This window comes from Erpetoichthys calabaricus, chromosome 14 (genome assembly GCF_900747795.2).
Source record: "Erpetoichthys calabaricus chromosome 14, fErpCal1.3, whole genome shotgun sequence".
In the NCBI taxonomy this organism is placed as follows: Eukaryota; Metazoa; Chordata; class Cladistia; order Polypteriformes; family Polypteridae; genus Erpetoichthys; species Erpetoichthys calabaricus.
In genome coordinates, this window is record NC_041407.2 from 110,464,069 (window position 1) to 110,485,290 (window position 21,222).

Here is a 21,222-nt window from a genome sequence, read left to right on the forward strand (position 1 = left end):
ACAAAGAAATAAACGAGCAGTTATCACTGCTCCTGTCTCTTAAATTACACACCAGCTTGAAGACGTAGTGAAAGGCAGAGTTTAATGTGTCTTGAGGTAGAGTGTGAGGAGAATGGGCCACGTGACCGGCAGTATCCTAAGACAAGTTTAAAGTAAAGCTAATGGCCCTGGTGAAGTCGGCTTTATGACTAAACTTTTTATGTGGGTAGGTGATGCTGCATCACAGCTAATTACTTCAAAAATAAATCAAGGAGCAAGAGAAAGAAGTGCAGACTGACTGTCTGAGGAGGCATCACCGAAGTTTACAAAGTCCCGTCAAGTGTCTTGTGGAGCCATGTTCTGATTACCTTGCCCTTTGACCTGTTTGTTTTGCTCAGAATGTGACCCATTAATGGTTTATTTTATGTTCGCAGGAGGCCTGTCTGTGTATTTTGATTTTTCACAGATTTTCTCTTTTCCTCCAAGATGTAACGAAATCTGTTCTTCTCAATAAATCATTCATTTGAATTGATCCTCACTACGAAGCAGACCAATGTGTAAGCTGACAAGTGAAACTGCTCCTGTCTCTCAAACCCTTGCGTTTTCATTCCAGCAGTTTCCCAGTTCAAATCCCAGCTCAAAACTTTCAGATTGTTTGTTTGTGTTGAAGGCCGCTGACACATATACCACTCCGGAGACTGAGAATGACACTTGACTGCTGTCTATGAGTGTGTGTGTGTGTGTGTGTGTGTGTGTGTGTGTGTGTGTGTGTGTGTGTGTGTGTGTGTGTGTGTCTCTATATGTGCTGTCAGAAATTACCAGTATTGTACACAACTTGGGGTGTTCGCCATTTCTCTCCTGCAGCAAAGTGGCCCCAATTAGCTAAGCAGCCATGACCTGGTTTGTATTGCACGCTCTGCTATCTGTTGCTGTCTCTTAGGGTATCCTGTAATGCTTCTCTCCCTGTCCATCCTCACAGCACAGTGCCGCGGTGTATAGTCCACTCTTTCATCCCATGCTGGCATGGTGCTTGAGCCAAAGCAAATGCATTCTCTAATCCAGCATGTAGATCATATTGCAGGAGGAGTCTCCCAGATGCTAGACCGTCAAGATTATGAATCTGTTTTTGAATACAACCTAAAATGTGTCATCGAAGAGTGTTTTCCACATAAATATTTTAAGGTTTGGGCAACGACTGGTCATTGGATGTGTCTTAAATGTTGGCCACTGAGCTGTGAGTTGTCTCAATAATGATGTGAAATGGCTACCAGAAGCAGCAATAAACACGTTTGGTCGGTGAGTAATTGACCCACAAGTCAAGTGGGATTCCTGCTTCGTAGCGGCATTGCCCCCCACATACTTGTAGATACCAGACAGGATCTTCACTCGGCCTTATCTGTGGGGTTGGTAATTGCCCTGTTGGTGAAGCATAACTTAGTTAAAGTGAGTTGTACCTGCTGCCTCCTACACCAGGCACGGCAGTGCTGTGCTGCTGGCTGATCTCCCATAATAAATAGATAGATAGATAGCGTAGTTGGCAGGATTAGATTGATAGATAGATACTTTATTAATCCCAAGGGGAAATTCACATACTCCAGCAGCAGTATACTGATAAAAAAAACAATATTAAATTAAAGAGTGATAACAATGCAGGTATAACAGGCAATAACTTTGAATAATGTTAGCGTTTACCCCCCCCCGGGTGGAATTGAAGAGTCGCATAGTGTGGGGTCTCCTCAGTCTGTCACTGAAGCTGCTCCTCTGTCTGGAGATGATCCTGTTCAGTGGATGCAGTGGATTCTCCATGATTGACAGGAGTCTGCTCAGCGCCCGTCGTTCTGCCACAGATGTTAAACTGTCCAGCTCCGTGCCTACAATAGAGCCTGCCTTCCTCACCAGTTTGTCCAGGCGTGAGGCGTCCCTCTTCTTTATGCTGCATCCCCAGCACACCACTGCGTAGAAGAGGGCAGTTGCCACAACCGTCTGATAGAACATCTGCAGCATCTTATTGCAGATGTTGAAGGACGCCAGCCTTCTAGTGAAGTATAGTCGGCTCTGTCCTCTCTTGCACAGCGCATCACTATTGGCAGTCCAGTCCACTTTATCATCCAGCTGCACTCCCAGGTATTTATAGGTCTGCACCATCTGCACACAGTCACCTCTGATGATCACGGGGTCCATGAGGGGCCTGGTCCTCCTAAAATCCAGCACCAGCTCCTTGGTTTTGCTGGTGTTCAGTCGCTCCATTTAACAAAGTCCTTGATGAGGTTCCTATACTCCTCCTCCTGCCCACTCCTGATTCAGCCCACGATAGCAGTGTCGTCAGCGAACTTTTGCACATGGCAGGACTCCGATGTATATAGGCTGAACAGGACACTGAGCATCAGTTCTGTGTTAGATTGTTTAAATTGTTAGATTGTTTCCTTTCAGCCGTACCACCCAGGATGATGAGGTGCAATACCCTTGGGTTGTGCTCATTTACTCCTCTGAGCTACTGGACTTTTACATCACACGGCTGCCAGTTCAGTGCCCTCTCCCACCATCCTGTGTCACCCTGTGTACAGTAAGTGGCTTAACCTACCAGTGTAGCATACCCTGAGCTTGTAAACTGCTTTGGATAAGAACATTAGGCAGAATATAAAATAATAATAATTAGTCTGTGCATGCTCCATTTTTAGAGCTCTTTGCTGAAATGCTGAACTTTTGCTAATCCTTTTAGAATCGTATTTCACAGACCCCTTTAATGCTTGACTGTGACAAGTGGGCGGCTTGCAGTGGGTTCTGATGAGGAGCAGCTGTGACTATGCATTGCACGCTGCCAGCTCCTTAAATGTCACAGCCTACTGAATGAAGTCATGACAGTAATGCACTTCATGCCAGCTCAAAATGTGCAGACTGTATTCAGAAGGAATTCGTCAAAAGACAGAACTCGGCAGTCACTTGCTCAGCACAGTAGCCTGGCTCATGTGGGATTACAGAAATGTCATCTTGAAACTGCACTTGTGCCATTTGTCAGGCCATTTTAATCTGCCAGACAGGCCCTGATGTGCTAGTGTGCAGGCTTTAGTCGTGTTTGTGCCCGATTTTCCTTACCGCTGCCCATTGAACCATGGAGAAAATTGTCTGAGATTTCTGCAGGCAAGAGAATGGCCCCACTGAGGATGCCGAAGCCCCCTGCTTCAGTGTAGATTTTGTGCTGTTGATTTATTCACTAAGCTCCATATACGTTCTATACATTGGAGGAATGTGGGGACCAGTGGCCATACATACTCTTATCCTGGACCTTACTGGTGGGGGGAGATCGAGCGTAACATGAAGATTCTGCTGCAGTCATTGCACAGCCTTTACCGAGGTTGTGCTACGATTAGTCATTGGGTGATTCAGAACTCCTGGAAAACCAGAAGGGGGGGAGTGAATATGTGCATCTAGAAAGTGAAGCTTCTGTGAACTCGCCTCACACTCGTCAAGATTGGATCGACTTGAGAAGCTAATAAATGGCCTGGCCAGCCTGCACAGCTCATTTAACACCTTGTGACCATCTGTAGCTTGAATGTGTCTGCTTGGGCTGAACGAAGGCTGAGGATATCAAAGCAGACATTTAACCGTTTTATTAAACTCGACTTTGGTCCTCAAACTCTGTCCTGTGGACCCCCTGTGGCTGTAGGTCAGTCTCATAACCACTGAGTTAGTTATTGTACCTCTCTGACTGGTCTAATTTAATTCTTCTTCTCTTATTTTCCATTCAGAGAAGGTTGGCATTGAGATTTTTACATTTATGAGACATTTAGAAATAGTTTTTATAGCTTTAAATAATTCTTTTTTTTTTTTTTTTTTTTTTGTAATTTTCCTATTAATTTGCCCTTTTACTGTGTAGTTTGCTCCCTTAATTGTTTAATGACAATTAACAATGAGTAGAGCAGTTAGTTCAGTGTCAAACCTGCTACTGTGTTCATTAGGAGATAATGGATTAAATAAGCCTGATGATAAAAATCTTATAAACCGAGTTAAAAAAAAATACTAAATTAAACCCCCTTTTAAAATGCTTAAAAGTGTGCAAATATAACCACATACGTACAAATCAGAAAATAATTAGGCCATGAGTTCAATTGAAAAATGGAAAACTGCAGCCACGGTGGGGGGTTCCCCACTTACTAAGTCTGAGAAGCACTGGTTTATAATACGAGTTTCCAGTCACTTGAAAGACAATTCTTTTCTGTCGATGGCGTCAGCTTCTCCTGAAGGTGTGTTTATGGCAGTAGATGACGGTTTATCAGAGCATATTTGAAATGACATCCATATTACTAGGAGTCTCCTGTCGCTTATGAACAAAGTCTGCTATTTGGGGGAGATAACCGTGCCCGCTGCTAATGTGAAGGTACATTCTGAGAACCTTACAGCCCAGAGTGCTGACGATGACCACTGTCTTGCCCGTCCCTCCCCCAACACTCTTTGAAAGTGGCGTCTGCTCCTGCATTATCGTCTGTTTGCGATGTTAAGGGTTTCGCTACAATATGCTGCTAAAGATGCCTAAAGTGGACCCAGTGATACTGTCCTGGCCGTTTAGCCCTAACCTCTTTTTAGCCATTATTTAAAAACAAAAAAGGGGGATGCAATATTTATGTTGGTACGGTTATTGAATTTTTGGAGAATTAGTCTCACTGAAAGACATTGATGTGATGGCTGCTGCTGCTGTGCCCTGATCTCTGACATTGCTGTTTGGGTCCCCTGCACCACGTGGTTTCAGTTCCCTAGCAGTGACTTTCATGCCCCCATGTTCTGTTGAGATGCCTGGCTTGTGCCATTTGTGTACCCTTGGAGATCTTTGAGGTGCCAGCACTTAAGCCATTTGCTGTTTGCCCGTGAGGTCCGGTCAGCTTTCACCTTGTGGGCATCTTCCATTGTTTTTCTTCGTGAGCCTCATCTCCACCTGGGAGAATCCAGCAGGATTTCCTCAACTAAGGATTCAGACCAAGGGATCATTCATCAGTACAGCGTAGAAGCTGCCATCTTCATTTCATTGATATTGTATATTTTTGGATTTCCCCTCACAGAGCTGTCTATTGTAGCGAGACCCTTTGACCGCTCGTCTGGCCACTCATTGTGTGTCATTTGTAGTCAGCTGTAGGTTGGTGTTCTGTTTTCTTGGGGACCTTTTTACTAACATTCTGCCTTGCATGAATAACCGGGTTACCGTTCACTTCCTTTCGCCTTATGTGGTTTGTCTCGGCCAGCCTCATTTACAGTTCCCTCAGGACCCTCTGAAATGACAGCCCTGTGGAGCAGAGAGCTCCTGTGACACGCCGGAAGATAAGTGGGCCGCTTCTGATCGCAGGTCAGACATATTACAGTGTAGTTTAAACTGAGGAAAGACACTTTGGCCATATTTGGGTCTAGTTCCTCAAATCATAAGAAGAAGAAAATCCTCAACTCTGATTGGCTGTTTGTAGGCCAAGCTCCTTTGGCGAGTCCAGTGTGTGTTTGTTACTCCTTTGGCTTAGAAGGCCAGTCCAGTGCCCGACGTCACCACCAGGCCAATGCAGTGACAAAGCCTTGTGTGAGCAGGTTAACCCGCTAGCAGATGCAGTCCTAAACATTGTGTTTATTAGATGACATGAAATGAGGACATAAATTTAATTTAAAAGAACAGATCTCATTGTGTAGTGTGTTTGATGTGATGCCATGTGTAGATTAGTGCTTATTTTATTTTGCCAAATTGCAGTAGGATAATTAATGAAATGCACCAAGTGAAGGTTACAGTAAAACAACTTGATAGAATTTAGCTTCATTTTTGTTTGAACTTTATTTGAATTTGATCTGCTTTAAGTTATAAGAACTGGCCAGTCCACCAGTTTAGTCTAGAAGTTTCCGTGTTCACATCAGAGAGCTTGTCCATCGTAGCGAGAGCACCCCTGACCACACACCATGTGCCATTTGTTGTAATCCTCTTTTGAATTTGCTGCCAAGCAGATATCGTCTTCAAAGTGCGCAGCTTGCCAGTCTTGCCCCTGAATGAAATAAAATGCTGGAAGGTGACCGCTGTCTGCTGCCTACTTCTCCTCACCCATATCAGTTAGTCTGCTCCTATTCCACATTCAATATCAGGAGAGTTGAAAGGCTTCCTTTTTTACACTTGTTTTCCTTTTCTGAACGCTGCTACCTGTGCACTTGCTGCCCGACTTGAAACCAAATTAGTGGTCTTCAAGGATGTTTGTGTGACTTTGGATGGCAGCCATACGGAAAACCTGCCCCGTTGTTCCACGACTTACTACTTGTGCTAAATCTTTCCTCTACCCAGACGTTTAACCCATCTTGGTGTAAGATTTATAGGCACAAAAGCACAAATCAAGTGGGAGTCAGTTTCATGAAAAGAGAAAATAAATTCGGCCATGTTTAACTTAGAAATTCCAGTGGGTGTCGCTCACTTGTATGAACCCGTGTTGTTGACGTGTCCACAGTTTGCTCCACTGCTGCCCAGCATTTTTTTTTTTTTGTTGTTGAAGGACTTCCTGTAGCCTCTCGTAATGTTCTCCCTCCCGTGCTGCAGGTACGCCATTTCCCCAGGTTCCTTGTAGTACAGTGAGTATTACCTCCAGTTTACATTTCTTCTTATTTTTGTCATGTCTGAAGAACTTGTGGCTTTGTGTCATTTGATCCTTTTAAATTTCTGGACTGCCGTCTCTTCTGGCATGAAAAGAACTGCAGTGTGCCTTCCTTGACACCCGTCTCTGTGGGTCTTGATCTATGCGATTGTATGGTGTACACTTTCTTCACCACTGACAGGCCTATTTTCTTCTCACCACTTTATCGTATACAGTGGGTATAGAAAAGAATCCCCCCCCCTCGAAATATTCCCATTTTTTTTTTGCTTTACAGCCTTAAATGAATACACACAAACCAATATTTCTTCCCAGCTCGACTTACTAAATGCCACCTTTGACATCCAAGTGAAAGATATCACAGCTACAGTTCAGAAAAATGATAAAAAATCAGAACCAAGACCTACTGAGATTAATAAATGTCATAATAATGACATTTTATTGACTCACCTTTTGCTTTAATGACAGCTTTGACTCTGTTGGGATTCTTCTCTATCAGCTTTGCACACCTAGATTGAGCCCACTCAATATTTGCCCCCCACTCTTCTTTACTGTTTAACTGTTCAAGTCCGGTCACATTGGATGGTGAGTGTTGGTGGTCTGCTATCTTCAGATCTTTCCACAGATTTTCATTGTGATTTAGGTCTGGGCTCTGACTGGCCACTCGAGGACATTCACTTTTTCTCCTTCAGCCACCAGTTCCATTTTGCTGTGTTCTTCGGGTCGTTGTCGTGTTGAAAGGTGCTCTTCTTTCTTTTGATTCTGCCCATCTTCAACTTTCTGGCAGAGGGTAGAATTTGATGGTATTTTGCCCCATCCATTTTTCCTTCTACCCTAATGAGAGCCCCAGGCCCCCCACAACAGGATGCTGCGCCCTCCTTGCTTTACTGTAGGTATGGTGTGTTGTGGATGGTGAGCTGCATTGGTGTACTGTTTGGTATTGAGGCCATATAGTTTGATTTTGGTCTCATCTGACCGTAAGACCTTTTTCCACCTGGCATCAGAATCTTCAAGGTGCATTCTGGGAAAGCACAAATGAGCCTTAATGTGGCCTTTCTTGAGAAGTGCGACCCTTCCGAGCACGCCACTGATGTGAAGCGCTTGTGAAATTGTTGTCACCTGCACACCATTAATGACCACTCGGTGCCATCAAATCCTGTAACTCCTTCAGAGTGGCCATTGGCCTCTTGGTAGCCTCTCTTCCCAGTTTCCTCCTTGCTCTTCCATCCAATTTGGAGGGTCCTAGTAGTACCAAACACTTCTTTATGATGGACTTTACTGTGCTCCTTGGGATTGATAAAGCCTTTGAGATGTTTTCGTATCCATCTCCTGCCTTATGTCAGTCCACAACTCTGTCCCTGAGATCTTTTGAAAATGTCTTGCCATCCATAGTCAGTTGTGTGCTGTCAGTGGCACTGCCAAGCAAGGGAATGAATGCTCCAGGAACAGCTTCACTAATCACACTCATTACAGTTGATCACAGGTGGATGTAAGCCAGTAACCGCAATGGAACTGGGGGGTGGGGGTGTGGGCTGATCCTTTATTAATCTCAGGATTTCTTGTTTTTTATTTTTTATCATTTTTCTTAACTGTAGCTGTGATATCTTTCACTTGGATGTTAGAGATTGCTTTGGGTAAGTAAATCTGGAAAAAATATTAGTTTGTGTGTTTTCATTTAAGGCTGTAAAGCAAACAAAATGGGGATATTTCAAAGGAGGGGATTCTTTTCTATACCCACTGTAAATGCAATTGTAGGCCAATCTCCTCCATAATGCTTGATTTGGATGACCATGTGCTGCCTTTACTGTGTCTTTTTAGACCAGAGTGGTCCGCTACCAGACCCTGTTGTACTTACAGTGGGCCCAGTCTGGAGCTTACTTGCCACCGTTCCCCACTTCTGTTGCCTGCATTTTTAAGGACCAAGGAATAATTATTTAATTTGTTACCCCTTTGTCTGGCCATCTGTTCATTTTAGGATAGGGGTACAGTTGGCACAAGCCTGGCAGACTTTGGAAAGCTTCCAGATGTGCAGGTTGCATGTTTGTTTTTTTTTTTTTCTCCACCCTGTGTCCAGGGGGCTGTCATTTGACACACAGAGGAACTTGGCAGCGTGGTAGGCATCTTTCCGGGTAGAGTTGTTACTGATTCACTTGGTGCTAAGGTGTGTAAATTGGCTTAAAATAAAAACAGGTGGGCAAAATAAAAGATAAAAATTAAAAAAGATGTTCTGCTGCTTTTCTCCTGAGGTGGTTGTTGCAAGGCTGACCTGGTGAACCACATTCTTGGTATCGGGGCTAGAAATCTAATTTTTTATTTTCTTTTAATTTGCTTTTCCTTCTGTAATAGTTTAATTTTCCTGTCACTTTGTTAACCGCAAAAATGCATTTGACTTCACTGTTCTTGACTTGTGGATTTTTTTTGTGTGTGTTTTTTGGGTATACTTTTATCATTTATTTACATTCTGCTTCTTGCTCTTCTATTTTAGACTTTTTATTTATTTATTTATTTTTTTTTAATTATGGATTTTCTTTTTGCAAGCAAAGGAAATAAGAAATCTTAAAAGTTCCAACAAAATATCCTCTTCTAGTGCTTGGACACTTTCTTACTTGTGTTACATTTAACTGTTCTTTTGACAGGCCAGTTTTTAACGTCAGGTTCGTATGGAAATGCTTTCAGTCCACTTGCACTGCTATTGGAAACGGCGTACTGCTTCATCTGTCCTCCTCCTTTTCTTTCTTTGTTTTCTTTGTTTTGGTTGGTTGGTTTTTGTTTGCTTGTTTGTTTATTTATTTTTTGTTGTGCATTCATTAATGCTGCATAGCCAGCGCAATGTCTCATACTCTGTTTTGCCTGAGCTTGCATTTTCTGCAGAACAGGCCCGTTGCCTGCCCGTCTTCTGCTGTTCTGCCGATGGATATCGTGCTGCTGCTGCTCTTTCCACCGCTGCTATCGCCATTATTAAAGAGAGAGTCTTAACCACCACCGACTTTAAAGCCTTCCGCAACAAAATCTGGAGGAATCTAAACCAAGCTGGCAGCTTTAATTCGAGTGAGGGCCCCGATGAAGCCTTTGAGTTACTCTTAGCCACGTTACACCCCGCTGCGTGGCTTGAATATCGTTATATGGGAAGGCCATGTGGCACATACACACACATACATAGACAACACTTTATTTGGCCCAAGGGAAAATTTAGCTTTTACAGAAACTGAAGAAATATAGAAATACTACGGGGTTACCTCCTGCTTACTTCACTTGCCAGCCACTTCAAGTCTGTGCCGCTCGCATTGTGAAGAGGGGGGCTGAACGCACCCCAGAGAGACGCGGTCGCTCCTCCGAAACCCCCTCTTAAACGGTGGGTGACACAATTATTTATTTATTTATTTATTTATTTGTTTACCTCCTCTTTGCTTGATCAGCTGCTGCTGTGTCACGTGATCTTCATCTCACATGGCACTTCGAACATTTAAAAGCCTGTACAGCAGCTGTCCTACTCTTTGTCTTTTTAAACCCGGCCCCAGGTGTCTGGTTAAATCTTTTGGCACAAAGTCTCGTCTCGCAGGACGTGAATTCTTGATATTTTTTAGTTTATAATTTAAAAATGGAATAAGATCTTAAAAAACTAACCGCATCACATTAAAGTTCAATAAATTCTGAAAAGAGTAATACCAAACATTATATATATATATATATATATATATATATATATAGGTTTTTAAATAAGTCCAATTTAAAGTGTGACAAAAAAGTGACATAAAATTGTTGCACTTTTAGGCTAAGGATTTTATATATAGAGAGTAGCATTCCCCGCGTGGGGAGAAAATCACATGGCCGTGATGTCTCTGGCAATCAGCAGCTACCCTCTCAACACATGGAGCTCTGATCTCTCTCTCAAAGATGTCAAATGTTACTCCTGAACAATCTCTAGAAGATAATACCTGTTGAACAAGCAGGTATCGCTAGCTAAGCGGAGGTGAGGTGCGCTCCAACACGTGGCGACAGATAGAGCGACTCGAACAAAGGCTGGCGAGTCAATGAGGAAGGCCCCGCCCCCTGCTCTCAGCCCACAGCCTCTCTCTTGGATTTGCATAAACACATCGGTACCGCAAGCGAACTCTGCTACTTAGTGCGCTGAGAGAAGTCACAAAATCAACCGGAATGTTCAAGCAAATTATAGAAAAAAAACGGATCTAAATCCATTAAGTAATTCTCTTGTGAAAAGCAGACAGACATACAGACAGAACACGATTGGACCACGAAATTTTTTAAACTGTTTCTTAGCAAACACCTATGGGCCAAGGGTAACCTACATTCCAAAGTTCAAGTCCTCATGGTTTGGGAGATTTCGTTATGAGTGAGTCTCTGGTATTTGGCTTTTATATTGTAAGACGATGCTATATAGCGCCTGACCCGACACAGATTGACACGGAAGCATGGGTAAAATAAAACAAAATATTTATTTTTCTTCAGCTGGAGGGCACGTCTATCCTGTAATCCCTCCAGCCACAACACAGTTCAGTACACCAAACCAAGCACTTTCTCTCCTCCCTGGCAACCTTGTCCTCTACCCCCCGATTCTGGCTCCTCGAGTGGTGGCTGCTGGCCCCTTTTTATAGTTCACCCGGAGGTGCTCCAGGTGCTTGATTGCCATGTTCTGGCTGCACTTCCGAGTGTGGTGAATATGTGGCCCGCAGGGGCTCAGAAGTCCCAGCTGCAGCACCCCCTGGCAGTGCTTGCGGGACCCAACAGGGTTGCACCCAACTCCAACTCCTGTGGAGCCCTGCGGGAACCCGAGGCACCTCTCCAACCCAGGGTGTGGTGGGTGCGGCCATCTAGCATCCAGGGGGAGGTATTGCACCGTCCAGGGCTGCTCCCCCTGAAGATACAGTTCTGGGGTGTCTCGGCTGAGCATGAACCCCGGCTGCCAGCCACAATAGATATAGATTAAATCATTTAGAAGTACATTCTGCATCAAATTCTAAGTTGATTCATTTTAAAGCAGGTAAAAAACATCCCAGTATCGGGGTCCCTAGCAGTGCCCACCCCTATTATCTTTCAAGTTTACATTTTTAAAAAAGGCCCGTTCTTACCCATAAAAAAAAGTCTCCATTATTTTAATTTGCTAATAATTTTATTTCAGAGAACGAAAACACAGGCCTTTCATAAGGGTAGGTGGATCACTGATGCAGACTTCATGGGTTTTTTGATCAATTCAAACGCAAGCCTCAGCGTATGACTGTTTGGAAGATGTCACCAAATTTGCTCCCTTACCTTTAACAATTGGCAGAGTTGAGTGTTTGTGTCTGCCCGTCCACCAGAACAGCAGGGAGGAATGTGAGCTCCTCGGCTCGGCTGGGCTGGGGTGTAGGGGCAGTTGGCCCGGGGTAAGTATGCACAAGTGTGGCTTGCTGTTCTGGGTGACGCTCCACTCGAGTGATGAGACATTTCGCTGACTTCTCTTGAACTCAACCCCCCGTTCTCTAAACCACGTAGTTCATAGCGATGCCAGTGTTCATCCTAACCGAGCTTTTCTGGTAGAGGGTTCGTGACGTACACTGGCTCTCTCTGTGCTTGTGCTCATTTCATTCTTTTTGTTTAGTCGTATTCGTACACTTGTATGTTGAGCTGAGTATATATTTGATCTAACACAACTGTTTAGTTTCTGTTTTCCTTTATGACTTTTTAACCAACAGCTGCATGATGTTACTTTTATTTCATTTATCTTCCCTCCTCCCCCAAATCCAGCGGAGTCTCGCATGGATTTATTTGATATATATATTTTTTTTTTTTTTTTTAAATTTTCTTTCGTTATTTGTCTTTTTTTTAATTTTAATAATTAGCTTTGCCTTGATTGTGTTTGTGTTGGTATCTAGCGTTGGGGTGGAGCAGGCTGTCATATCTTTGTCAAACAAGTATGAGGTTAGATTGGACCCCTCCACTCCAGACCCTCTCCCCTCATCCCGCACTTTGTCTTTCTCTTCACTTCTTCTGCCCTAGTCAGTTCACCAGAGCACACGAGGCCTCTTCTGTTCTCACATTTTGGGCGGGTGGGCTTAACCTGCTAGGCAATTTGATAATTTTGTAGATGATAATCTAGTGAAGGGTAAGCAAAAGGAAACCACTTTTGAGAGCGCCATGCCACCCTTGGCTGTGCCACACAGCTTGTCTCTCTGAAATGATTAGTTCTGACTGTTACCTCGAGGACGTGAAGTCAGTTTCGATCTGGGCGATGCAACGAGCAGTGGCACAGCGTTTATTACACTGAGTGGTTTCCTTCTGCCACCCTGCTCAGCACAGGCCGCATTCCCTCTTTCACTTTACTACTCTCCTTTGGTTTTCCCTGATTTTTTTTGTCCACTTAAATCAGAACACAGGCTTAAGAATGGAGACCTTGGACTGGAAAGGTAGACGGGTGGATGTATTGAGTTTGTTGTTGGGGGGTAATGCGGGGGGGTTGTCACCTTTTCTGCAGCACTGTCAACTTTCTTTTGCATGCATATATTTTCCATAGTAATGATGTATCTGCTCCCCATTTCATGAGATGTTCTACATCTGCACAAAGGGTCTTATTATTGGAATATTTTTGGTTTTCTTCTTTGTTCTGTCCATCAGGATAATATTGGACATCGCTTGCTCCAGAAACATGGCTGGAAGTTGGGCCAGGGACTGGGAAAAACTATGCAAGGTAAGGTTTTTGTCTCCTTGTCTGGTGGATCTGCCTTTCAACCTTGTTTCTGACGTCACATTTGTCTGGCTCTCTCTTGCTGGCTGTACCAGTGTCATTCTAACTTGGCATCCAGCATTGCTCCCAGTTGCCCATGTTGCAGGTTTCAGGTGCAGTGGCCTTTGTGTGGTTGGCAGCCCACTGTGAAAGCAGCAGGTTTTATTAGTTCCCGTCTGGGCACACTTGAGAGTTATTTATTTCATTGTAATGTGATGACTTGTGCATTTTCGTGTTCCGGCTCTTAATCTGGGCTTAGTTTAAATCGGAGGTGCTTCAGTAGCATGACTAGGCAAGATGTTAAAAAAGGAAGACACACACACACACACACACACAAACATTCAGCTGGTTGCATCATCTTCATGCCAATTAAACATCTATCACAAGTCACAATTACGATAATAAAATCGCAGTGCACTTTTCTTGGCATCGTCGTGATTGACTCGAAGACAACAGAATACATTGGACAGCATGTTGAAAGTGGCAGTACCCTACAAATGCTGCCTGTGGGTTTGGGGGCCGTAGGCATCTCTAGTCTATCTTTGGATTGTCTTGATGTCTAATGTAATCCCACAACAGTGGAATTGGGGTCATGGGTAGTGCTGGATGTGGAACAAAAACCTTTATACTGCCGACTGACTAAAGTGGATTTTTGATTGGTTATTTAAATCGGCCCCACGTTGGCTTGTCGCAGTGCGCGGTTTATGGGAAACTGGTGTCCCATCCAGGCTTGTTTCTCATCTTGTCCTCAGTGTTGCCAGAATAGAAACCGTGGACTGAGCTGAATGGTGACAATGCATGCGTGTATGTAGTTTTACACAGGCCGTAACGAGACCAGGTAGATAAATGATTGTATTTGTTCTTTTGGGTCAAAAATCGGTGGAGTGGTGGCTCCGAGGCTAAGGATCTGCACTGGCAATCAGAAGATTGCCGGTTTGAATCCTGTAAAGTGCCAAAAAACAGACTCTGCTCTGTTGGGCCCTTGAGCAAAGCCCTTAACCTGCAACTGCTGAGCAGTTTGAGTAGTGAAAAAAGCGCTAAATAAGTGCAAAGAATTATTATTATAGGGCGGAGTGCTGGCTCTGAGGCTAAGGATCTGTGCTGGTATCCCAAAGGTTGCCGGTTCGAATCCCCGCCACTGCCACTGTGCTGGGCCCTTGAGCAAGGCCCTTAACCTTCAATTGCTCCTGGGGCGCTGTACAATGGCTGACCCTGCGCTCTGACCCCACGGGGTATGCGAAAACCTAACAAATTCCTAATACAAGAAATTGTATAAGGCGAAATAAAGAACAAAAAGAAAAAAAATGTGTTTTTTTTATTTGTTTGGAGTATCAGGCTAACCTAAATGGTGCTTTCCATAAGTGTAGACGTCCGGTCCCCGACGGTGGACTTGCTGACATGGAGTATTGTTAAGCACAGTGGATGTAAATGAATTTTAAACAATCAAGTCTCTCTCTGCTTTGTCCTAATTGTGTGAAATTCCTAGTTCAGAGATTTACAGATTGCTGCTTGGGAAGGCTAAATCTCATGTGAAGCATGCGGTTTATCTCGAGTAATTAGGGTAATTGTCCCACCTAGGTTTGCTTCCTGGTGTCTTCATATTTCTGCTGCGATAGGCTTAGTCCGCTGTAGCACAGATCAAGAGAGGCAGGTCTTGTAATGGAATCAAACAAAGAAGGAGCGTCTGTCTCCCCGGCTTCCAGTTTACACAACATTTGAAAGTCAAATCCAGTCCCGTAATTAGCCAACCTGCACCAGCATGAAAATCACCCAGTTACCTACAGTCCAGCGAAAAATGCAAAATACAAGCAAATGCTTTGTTTTCTGTTTTTAAAGAATAGTTTGCTGTGCTCTGGAGAAATAAACCCTCATTGTATATTCTGCATGACGGGCAGCCAGTTAGAAGATTTGGAAAACCTTTGATGAGAACGTGCCATTCAACCCAGCAGAGTTCACCCATCCTATACACCAAATTCCCCCCAAAACAACCTCAGGTCAAGCTGGGAAGGTCCGTAGAGTCCTACTCTCCATCACATTTCTTGGTCACTTATTTCTGAACTTCCTAACATTTGTGTAATATTTAGCAGGTGTAACAAGTTTCAAACGTTGTCCCTGTGATCTCATTGAGCTCATTTTAATGTCACAGCCTTGATCCACTGGACTAATTCCCTTCATCATTTTAAACACTTCAGTCAGGTCTCCTCTTCATCTCCTCTAAAGGCTCAGCTCTTTTAATCTTTCCTCAATACTCATCCCCTGTAGCCTTTGACTCGGCCCAGTTGCACTCCTTTTTTTTAATAGACTAGAGCAGGGGTCGCCAACTCCGGTCCACCACTGTGGCTGCAGGCTTTCATTCTAACCCTTTTCTTAATTAGTGACCTGTTTTTGCTGCTAATTAACTTTTTTTGTTCTAATTTTAATTGACTTGTTCTTGAAGACTCAGACTCCTTAATTGTTTCTTTTTCCTTAATTAGCAGCCAAGCAATAACGAGATACAAGATGAGCCAAAACAACTGGTGTCCATCGTACAATATCTGAAAATAAAGAAAGATGAAGGTCTCAGGAATGTCGATCTGCTCAGGTCTCCAAAACATTAACAGTGGTCTTAGAAAGAGAAAATCAACAATTTCTGAAATGTCTGCTATTGCACCATGAGAGCAGCGACAAGCCACAGAATTAAAGAACGAGTTTAATTAATGACAAGAATCTGCACCTCATTAAGCAACTGTTTGGAGCGAAATTGGTTGGAGTTTGAGGCCCTCACTTAGTTTGTCTTCTGTTGGCTCCCTCACTTCACATGTCATTTCTGTTTGGGTGCCATTTAAGGAAAGAACTGGAGCAATTCAGAGGAACGATGAAGAAATTCAGGGGAACAAATCTTAAAAGAAGCAATTCAGTTAAAATGAATTCACAAGAAGTTAATTAGCAGCACAAACAGGGCACTCAATTAAAAAAAAAAGGGTTAGAATGAAAGCCTGCAGCCACGGTGGTCCCCCAGGACCGGACTTGGCGACCCCTGGCCTACAGAACAAACCTGTGCCCAATCCTCACTAATGTGTTATAAAGCCTGAGCATAACCTCCTTTGACTTGTTTTCCACACATCAAGGCGCGATATAACCTGTTATATACGCTATATACCTTCTGTACACTGCCTGGATGTTGACAGTGACAGGTCTACTAGGCCTCTCAGGTCCTTCTCAGTATTTTCAAGTATTAAAACCCCATGTTTTACTTTGTACATGTAGTTCATTACATTTTCTTACTTGAAATTTCATGTGCCACAAATCTGCCCGGGCCTGTGTGCTGTCAAAGTCCCTCTGTGATGATTCAATGGATTCTGGATTATCTGCCAGTCCACCTCTCGTGGCATCATCTGCAAACTTAACCAGCTTAACCAGCCAAATCCGATGAGGTTCCTCACACCACAACCCTTTACTTCTCGTGCTTTAGCCAGGTTTGTACGCACCTACAGACTGTGCCTTGAATTTCCACTTTTTAATTTGAGCACAAAAATTTCACGTGGTAGCTTATCAAAAGCCTTCTAAAAATTTAAGATACATACCACATATACTCGCGGATAAGTCAGGGCTTGATTTTACTGTATACTTTTTGGTATTTTATAATGTTGGTCGTATAAGTCGAATGCAGAAAACTCACGCTTTTGGTCCAAGAGATTACGACATGCTAACGCCCACCTGAGAGAGTAACCACGGAGCACACGGCCTTTTTATTTCTATGTATTGTGCCTATGTGACCACACGGTAATACCCGAACTATTCCGAAGGGACGTTTGCACTGATTTGTGTTTTTTGTATCTCACACCCTCATACACCTTTATCGTAAGAGCATCCCGTATCTACGATCAGAAGAAAATATGAAGCTGGTTTTAAATTAAAGTCGCTGAAGTAGTGAAAGAAATTGGTAATTGCACTGCTGCAACAAAATTCAATGCGTCTGAGAAACTGGGGAGAGATAGGAGGAGGCAAGAAGAAAATTTAAGTGTCGTATTTTTGAAAAACGGGCATATAATATGATCGATTTTTCAGGGTTCAAGACCCGACTAATATGCGATTATATACGGTAATAACATCTGCACCTCTCTGATTGTGTCCTTTTGTTGCTTCCAAAGTCAACTCTTGAACTTGTATAGTGTCTTTCACAGCAAATGCGACCTCCATCACAAAGCAACTTGAGAAAGTAAGATGGATTTGAAAATAAATCAACCCTAAGGTAGTTCGTAGACTCCATCACTGAGCTGCACTTGTACCATTGGACCAGCTATAGTTTGTTTGTTTGTCTGTGTTTGGGTGCCATTGGTCTTTTCTGTGTGCAGAGTACAAGCATTCTTAGGTGGGTTAAACGTAAACCAGCACGAGTCTTGGGTGCTGCTTGATTGGACAACTTGTAATGATTTTTATGTTTAGTGGGGTAAAGAAGCCATCACGGTGCTCAAGAGTGGCAATAGGCTGCATTAGGGTTAGCACATACGACTACAAATTTCAGTTGACTCTGTACAGTATGACAATATTCACCCTGCGAACTTTGAATTTATTTTGAACTTATAATGGTGGTATTAGAACACACATACATTTCACCTGTATTAACAGCACTACACCTAGGGCAACTCCAGCAAACCCTACAGCACATGTCAAATCCAGTCGGCTACATTATTAGTCCACTCTAGATATTCATCAGATCGACAATAGGAAACAACCACAAAGTGTGTACACTGTGAGAACAATACCAGTTGGCAATATGACTTAACAAAATAATTGTCAGCTGCGTTAAAATATCCTAAATTTACAGGATCTAAAAAAGGTCTTCCTTTGCTGAATGTAATTGTCTAATCATAACCTGTACAAGGAGTGTGTGTGTTTTTCATCTGAAGTAGTCTTACTCAACATGCTTACATGACTAAAGCAGTGCCAGCTTGTTGACATAGGCCAGCCCAGTGAGTGTGACAATCATAGGATGTCTGATCTTGTGATGTGATTGGTCCTTAAGCACAGTGCAAGGTCTTGTTTGGCATTGCAATATCCATCCATCTTCCAAACCCTCTGTCCTAGAGCAGAGTCGCAGGGCGGCTGGAGGCAGGAGTAACCTCTGGACGGGGCACTAGCCCATCACAGGGTGAACACACAGACATGGGCAGATTTAGCATTGGGAATTCACCTAACCTGTATGTCTTTGAACTCAGGGAGGAGAACATGCCAACTACATGGAGGGAGCACCCGGGACACAAACGCAGGCTCCTTACTGCAATCGCCCTTCATTGCAATGTCTCGTATGTAAGTGCACTAAGAAATTTGGCTTGTCTAAAAAAACAAAAAAACAAAAAAAAAAAAACCAAAAGATTTAAAAATGTAATTTCTGACTGATACACACCTAAATTTGGAATTAATAGGAAACTAAAAAAAAACTCCACGGTGGATTAAAAAGAAGTTGCAAAGGAAAAACTGGTTTATAAGGCATATAAGACTAATGACTGCAAAGTGAATCATAGAGCGTATGAGAACATGAGGGCAACCATTAAGAAGGATATCAGGGAGGCTAAAAGACAGCTGGAGAGGAACAGAGCAGATAAGGTGACAGATGACCCTAAGAGATTCTTTCAGTATTTTAGTAGTAAAAGAACAGTCAAGGAGGAGGTCAAGTGCACCAGAAATAGTAAAAGGGAATTAAAAGATACAGACAGTGAAATAGCGGATGCCCTAAACTTACATTTTTCTGAGGTGTTCACAAGTGGATAACCTCAGAGTGGTAACAGGGACTACTAAGGAGGTACTGAGGGATTTGGAAATTGTAGAGGGAGAAGTGCTGCTCAGATTAAATATGCTGAATTCAAACAAATCACCAGGACCAGATAATATTTACCCTCAAATTCTTAAGGAGGCTAGCGAATGCCGATATAAACCCTTGACACATATTTTTAGGAAGTCACTGTGCACTGGAGAGATTCCGAAGGACTGGAAAATGGCAAATATCATCCCATTATATACAAAGGGTGACAGGGCAGATCCAAGCAACTGTAGGCCAGTAAGCTTAACATGCATCACAGGACAATTAATGGAAGGAATTATTAAGGATAAGATTGAGCAGCACATGGCAAGGACAGGAGTTATTAGGAAGAGTTGGCGTGGGTTCAGAAGAGGGAGGTCGTGTTTTACTAACATGCTGGAATTCTATGAGAAGGCAACAAAAAGATACAATCAAAGTGGAACAGATGAATTTATTTATGTGGACTTTCAGAAAGCATTTGATGAGGTGCCACATGAGAGGATGGGCATCAAACTACAAGAAGTGGGAGTTCAGGGTGTGGTGTGTAGGTAGGTGCAGAATTGGCTCAGACACAGGAAGCAGAGGGTGATGTTAAGAGTGGTGACCAGCAGGGGGCAGTGGTGGGGCCACTGCTATTTTTAATATCTATAAATGATTTGGATAGAAATATAAGTAACAAGCTGGTAAAGTTTGCATTTGATACTAAGATAGGTGAATTAGCAGATAATTTGGAATCCGTTATATCGTCACAGAAGGACTTGGATAGCAAACAGGCTTGGGCAGATTTGTGGCAGATGAAGTTTAATGTCAGTAAATGTAAAGAATTACACAAGTAAAAATGTGAGGTTTGAATACACAATGGGCGGTCGGAAAATCGAGAGTCCACCTTATGAGTAGGACTTAGGAATCATAGTGGACTCTAAGCTGTCGACTTCCAGTGTTCAGAAGCCATTAGGTTATATAGCACCCTGATATGTGGAGTGCAAGGCCAGGGAGGTTCTGCTCAAGCTTTATAACACACTGGTGAGGCCTCATCTGGAGTCCTGTGCGCAGTTTGGGTCTCCGGGCTACAAAAAGGACATAACAGCACTGGAGAAGGTCCAGAGGAGAGCAACTAGGCTGATTACAGGGCTACAGGGGATGAGTGATGAGGAAAGATTAAAAGAGCGTAGCCTTTACAGTTTAAGCAAAATAAGATTAAGAGGAGACCTGAGTGAAGTGTTTAAAGTTATGAAGGGAATTAGTCCAGTGGATTGAGATGGTGACTTTAAAATGAGTTCATCGAGAACACGGGGACACAGTTGGAAACTTGTGAAGGGTAAATTTCGCACAAACATTAAGAAGTTTTTCTTTACACAAAGAACAATAGACACTTGGAATAAGCGACCAAGTCGTGTGTTGGACAGTAAGATGTTGGGGATTTTCAAAACTCGACTCGATGTTTTTTTGGAAGAAATAAGTGGACAGGACTGGCGAGCTTTGTTGGGCTGAATGGCCTGTTCTCGTCTCGAGTGTTCTAACTGAATTGGAGCAGATGAATTGAACATTCCCGAGAAATGCAGGACATCTGTTTAGCTTAAATCATAAAGTGATAGTCAAGGTGTGTGTGTTGGGCAGGTGGAGGGTCTTTATCATCACATTTGAAGGTCTGTGCCGCTCTTGTGCTCCTTTAGCAGCTCAGTGATGGCAGCCTGATCTGCTGTGTGTAGGTGCGCCCGCCGTTGTACAGGCTGTGCTGCAACTGTTACAAATGGGAAATTGCCACCGAGGGTGATGATAGCAAGTGTTTTCTTCAGCAGTGCAGCTGGCAAAGTGTAATCGCAGCAAAGGTTATAGAGCTGTGGCGCGACTGTGTTGGCGTAAAGAGAGTGTGGGTGGTCAGCTGTGGGCTTTGAAGTGGGTAGGTACTGAGTAGAAGCTGTTGACCTGTTTTTGTGCCCCGTCACTTTCACTATTTTAGTTTATTTGAATGTAGTGAGAAGTCAAGCAAAATTACGCCTTTTGTTCTGTAAAAAAAGATTACAATATGCAAGCTTTCGAGGCAACTCCAACCTAAAGCTTGCAACTCTGGCCCCTTCTTCAGGCAGAGGCCCGAGTTGCCTCGAAAGCTTGCATATTGTAATCGTTTTAGTTAGCCAGTAAAAAGGGTC

General features: G+C 43.3%; 1 protein-coding gene across 7 annotated transcripts in view; it reads left to right on the forward strand.

Annotated features, from left to right (window-relative positions):
- Positions 1-21,222, forward strand: part of gpatch8 (G patch domain containing 8) — a 118,199-nt gene that overhangs the window by 42,562 nt on the left and 54,415 nt on the right. For 3 of the 7 annotated variants that reach the window (XM_051918879.1, XM_051918881.1, XM_051918876.1), the window contains exons 2-3: positions 844-879; positions 13,185-13,257. Coding sequence is in view for 3 of the 7 variants with exons in the window: in XM_051918876.1 (XP_051774836.1) it covers positions 13,251-13,257 (7 nt within the window). In the remaining 4 variants the exon portion in view is untranslated. Of the gene's footprint in view, positions 1-843; positions 880-9,212; positions 9,230-13,022; positions 13,258-21,222 lie in introns of those variants that run through there. The other 4 variants (XM_051918878.1, XM_051918880.1, XM_051918877.1 and 1 more) reach the window with 3 other exon arrangements.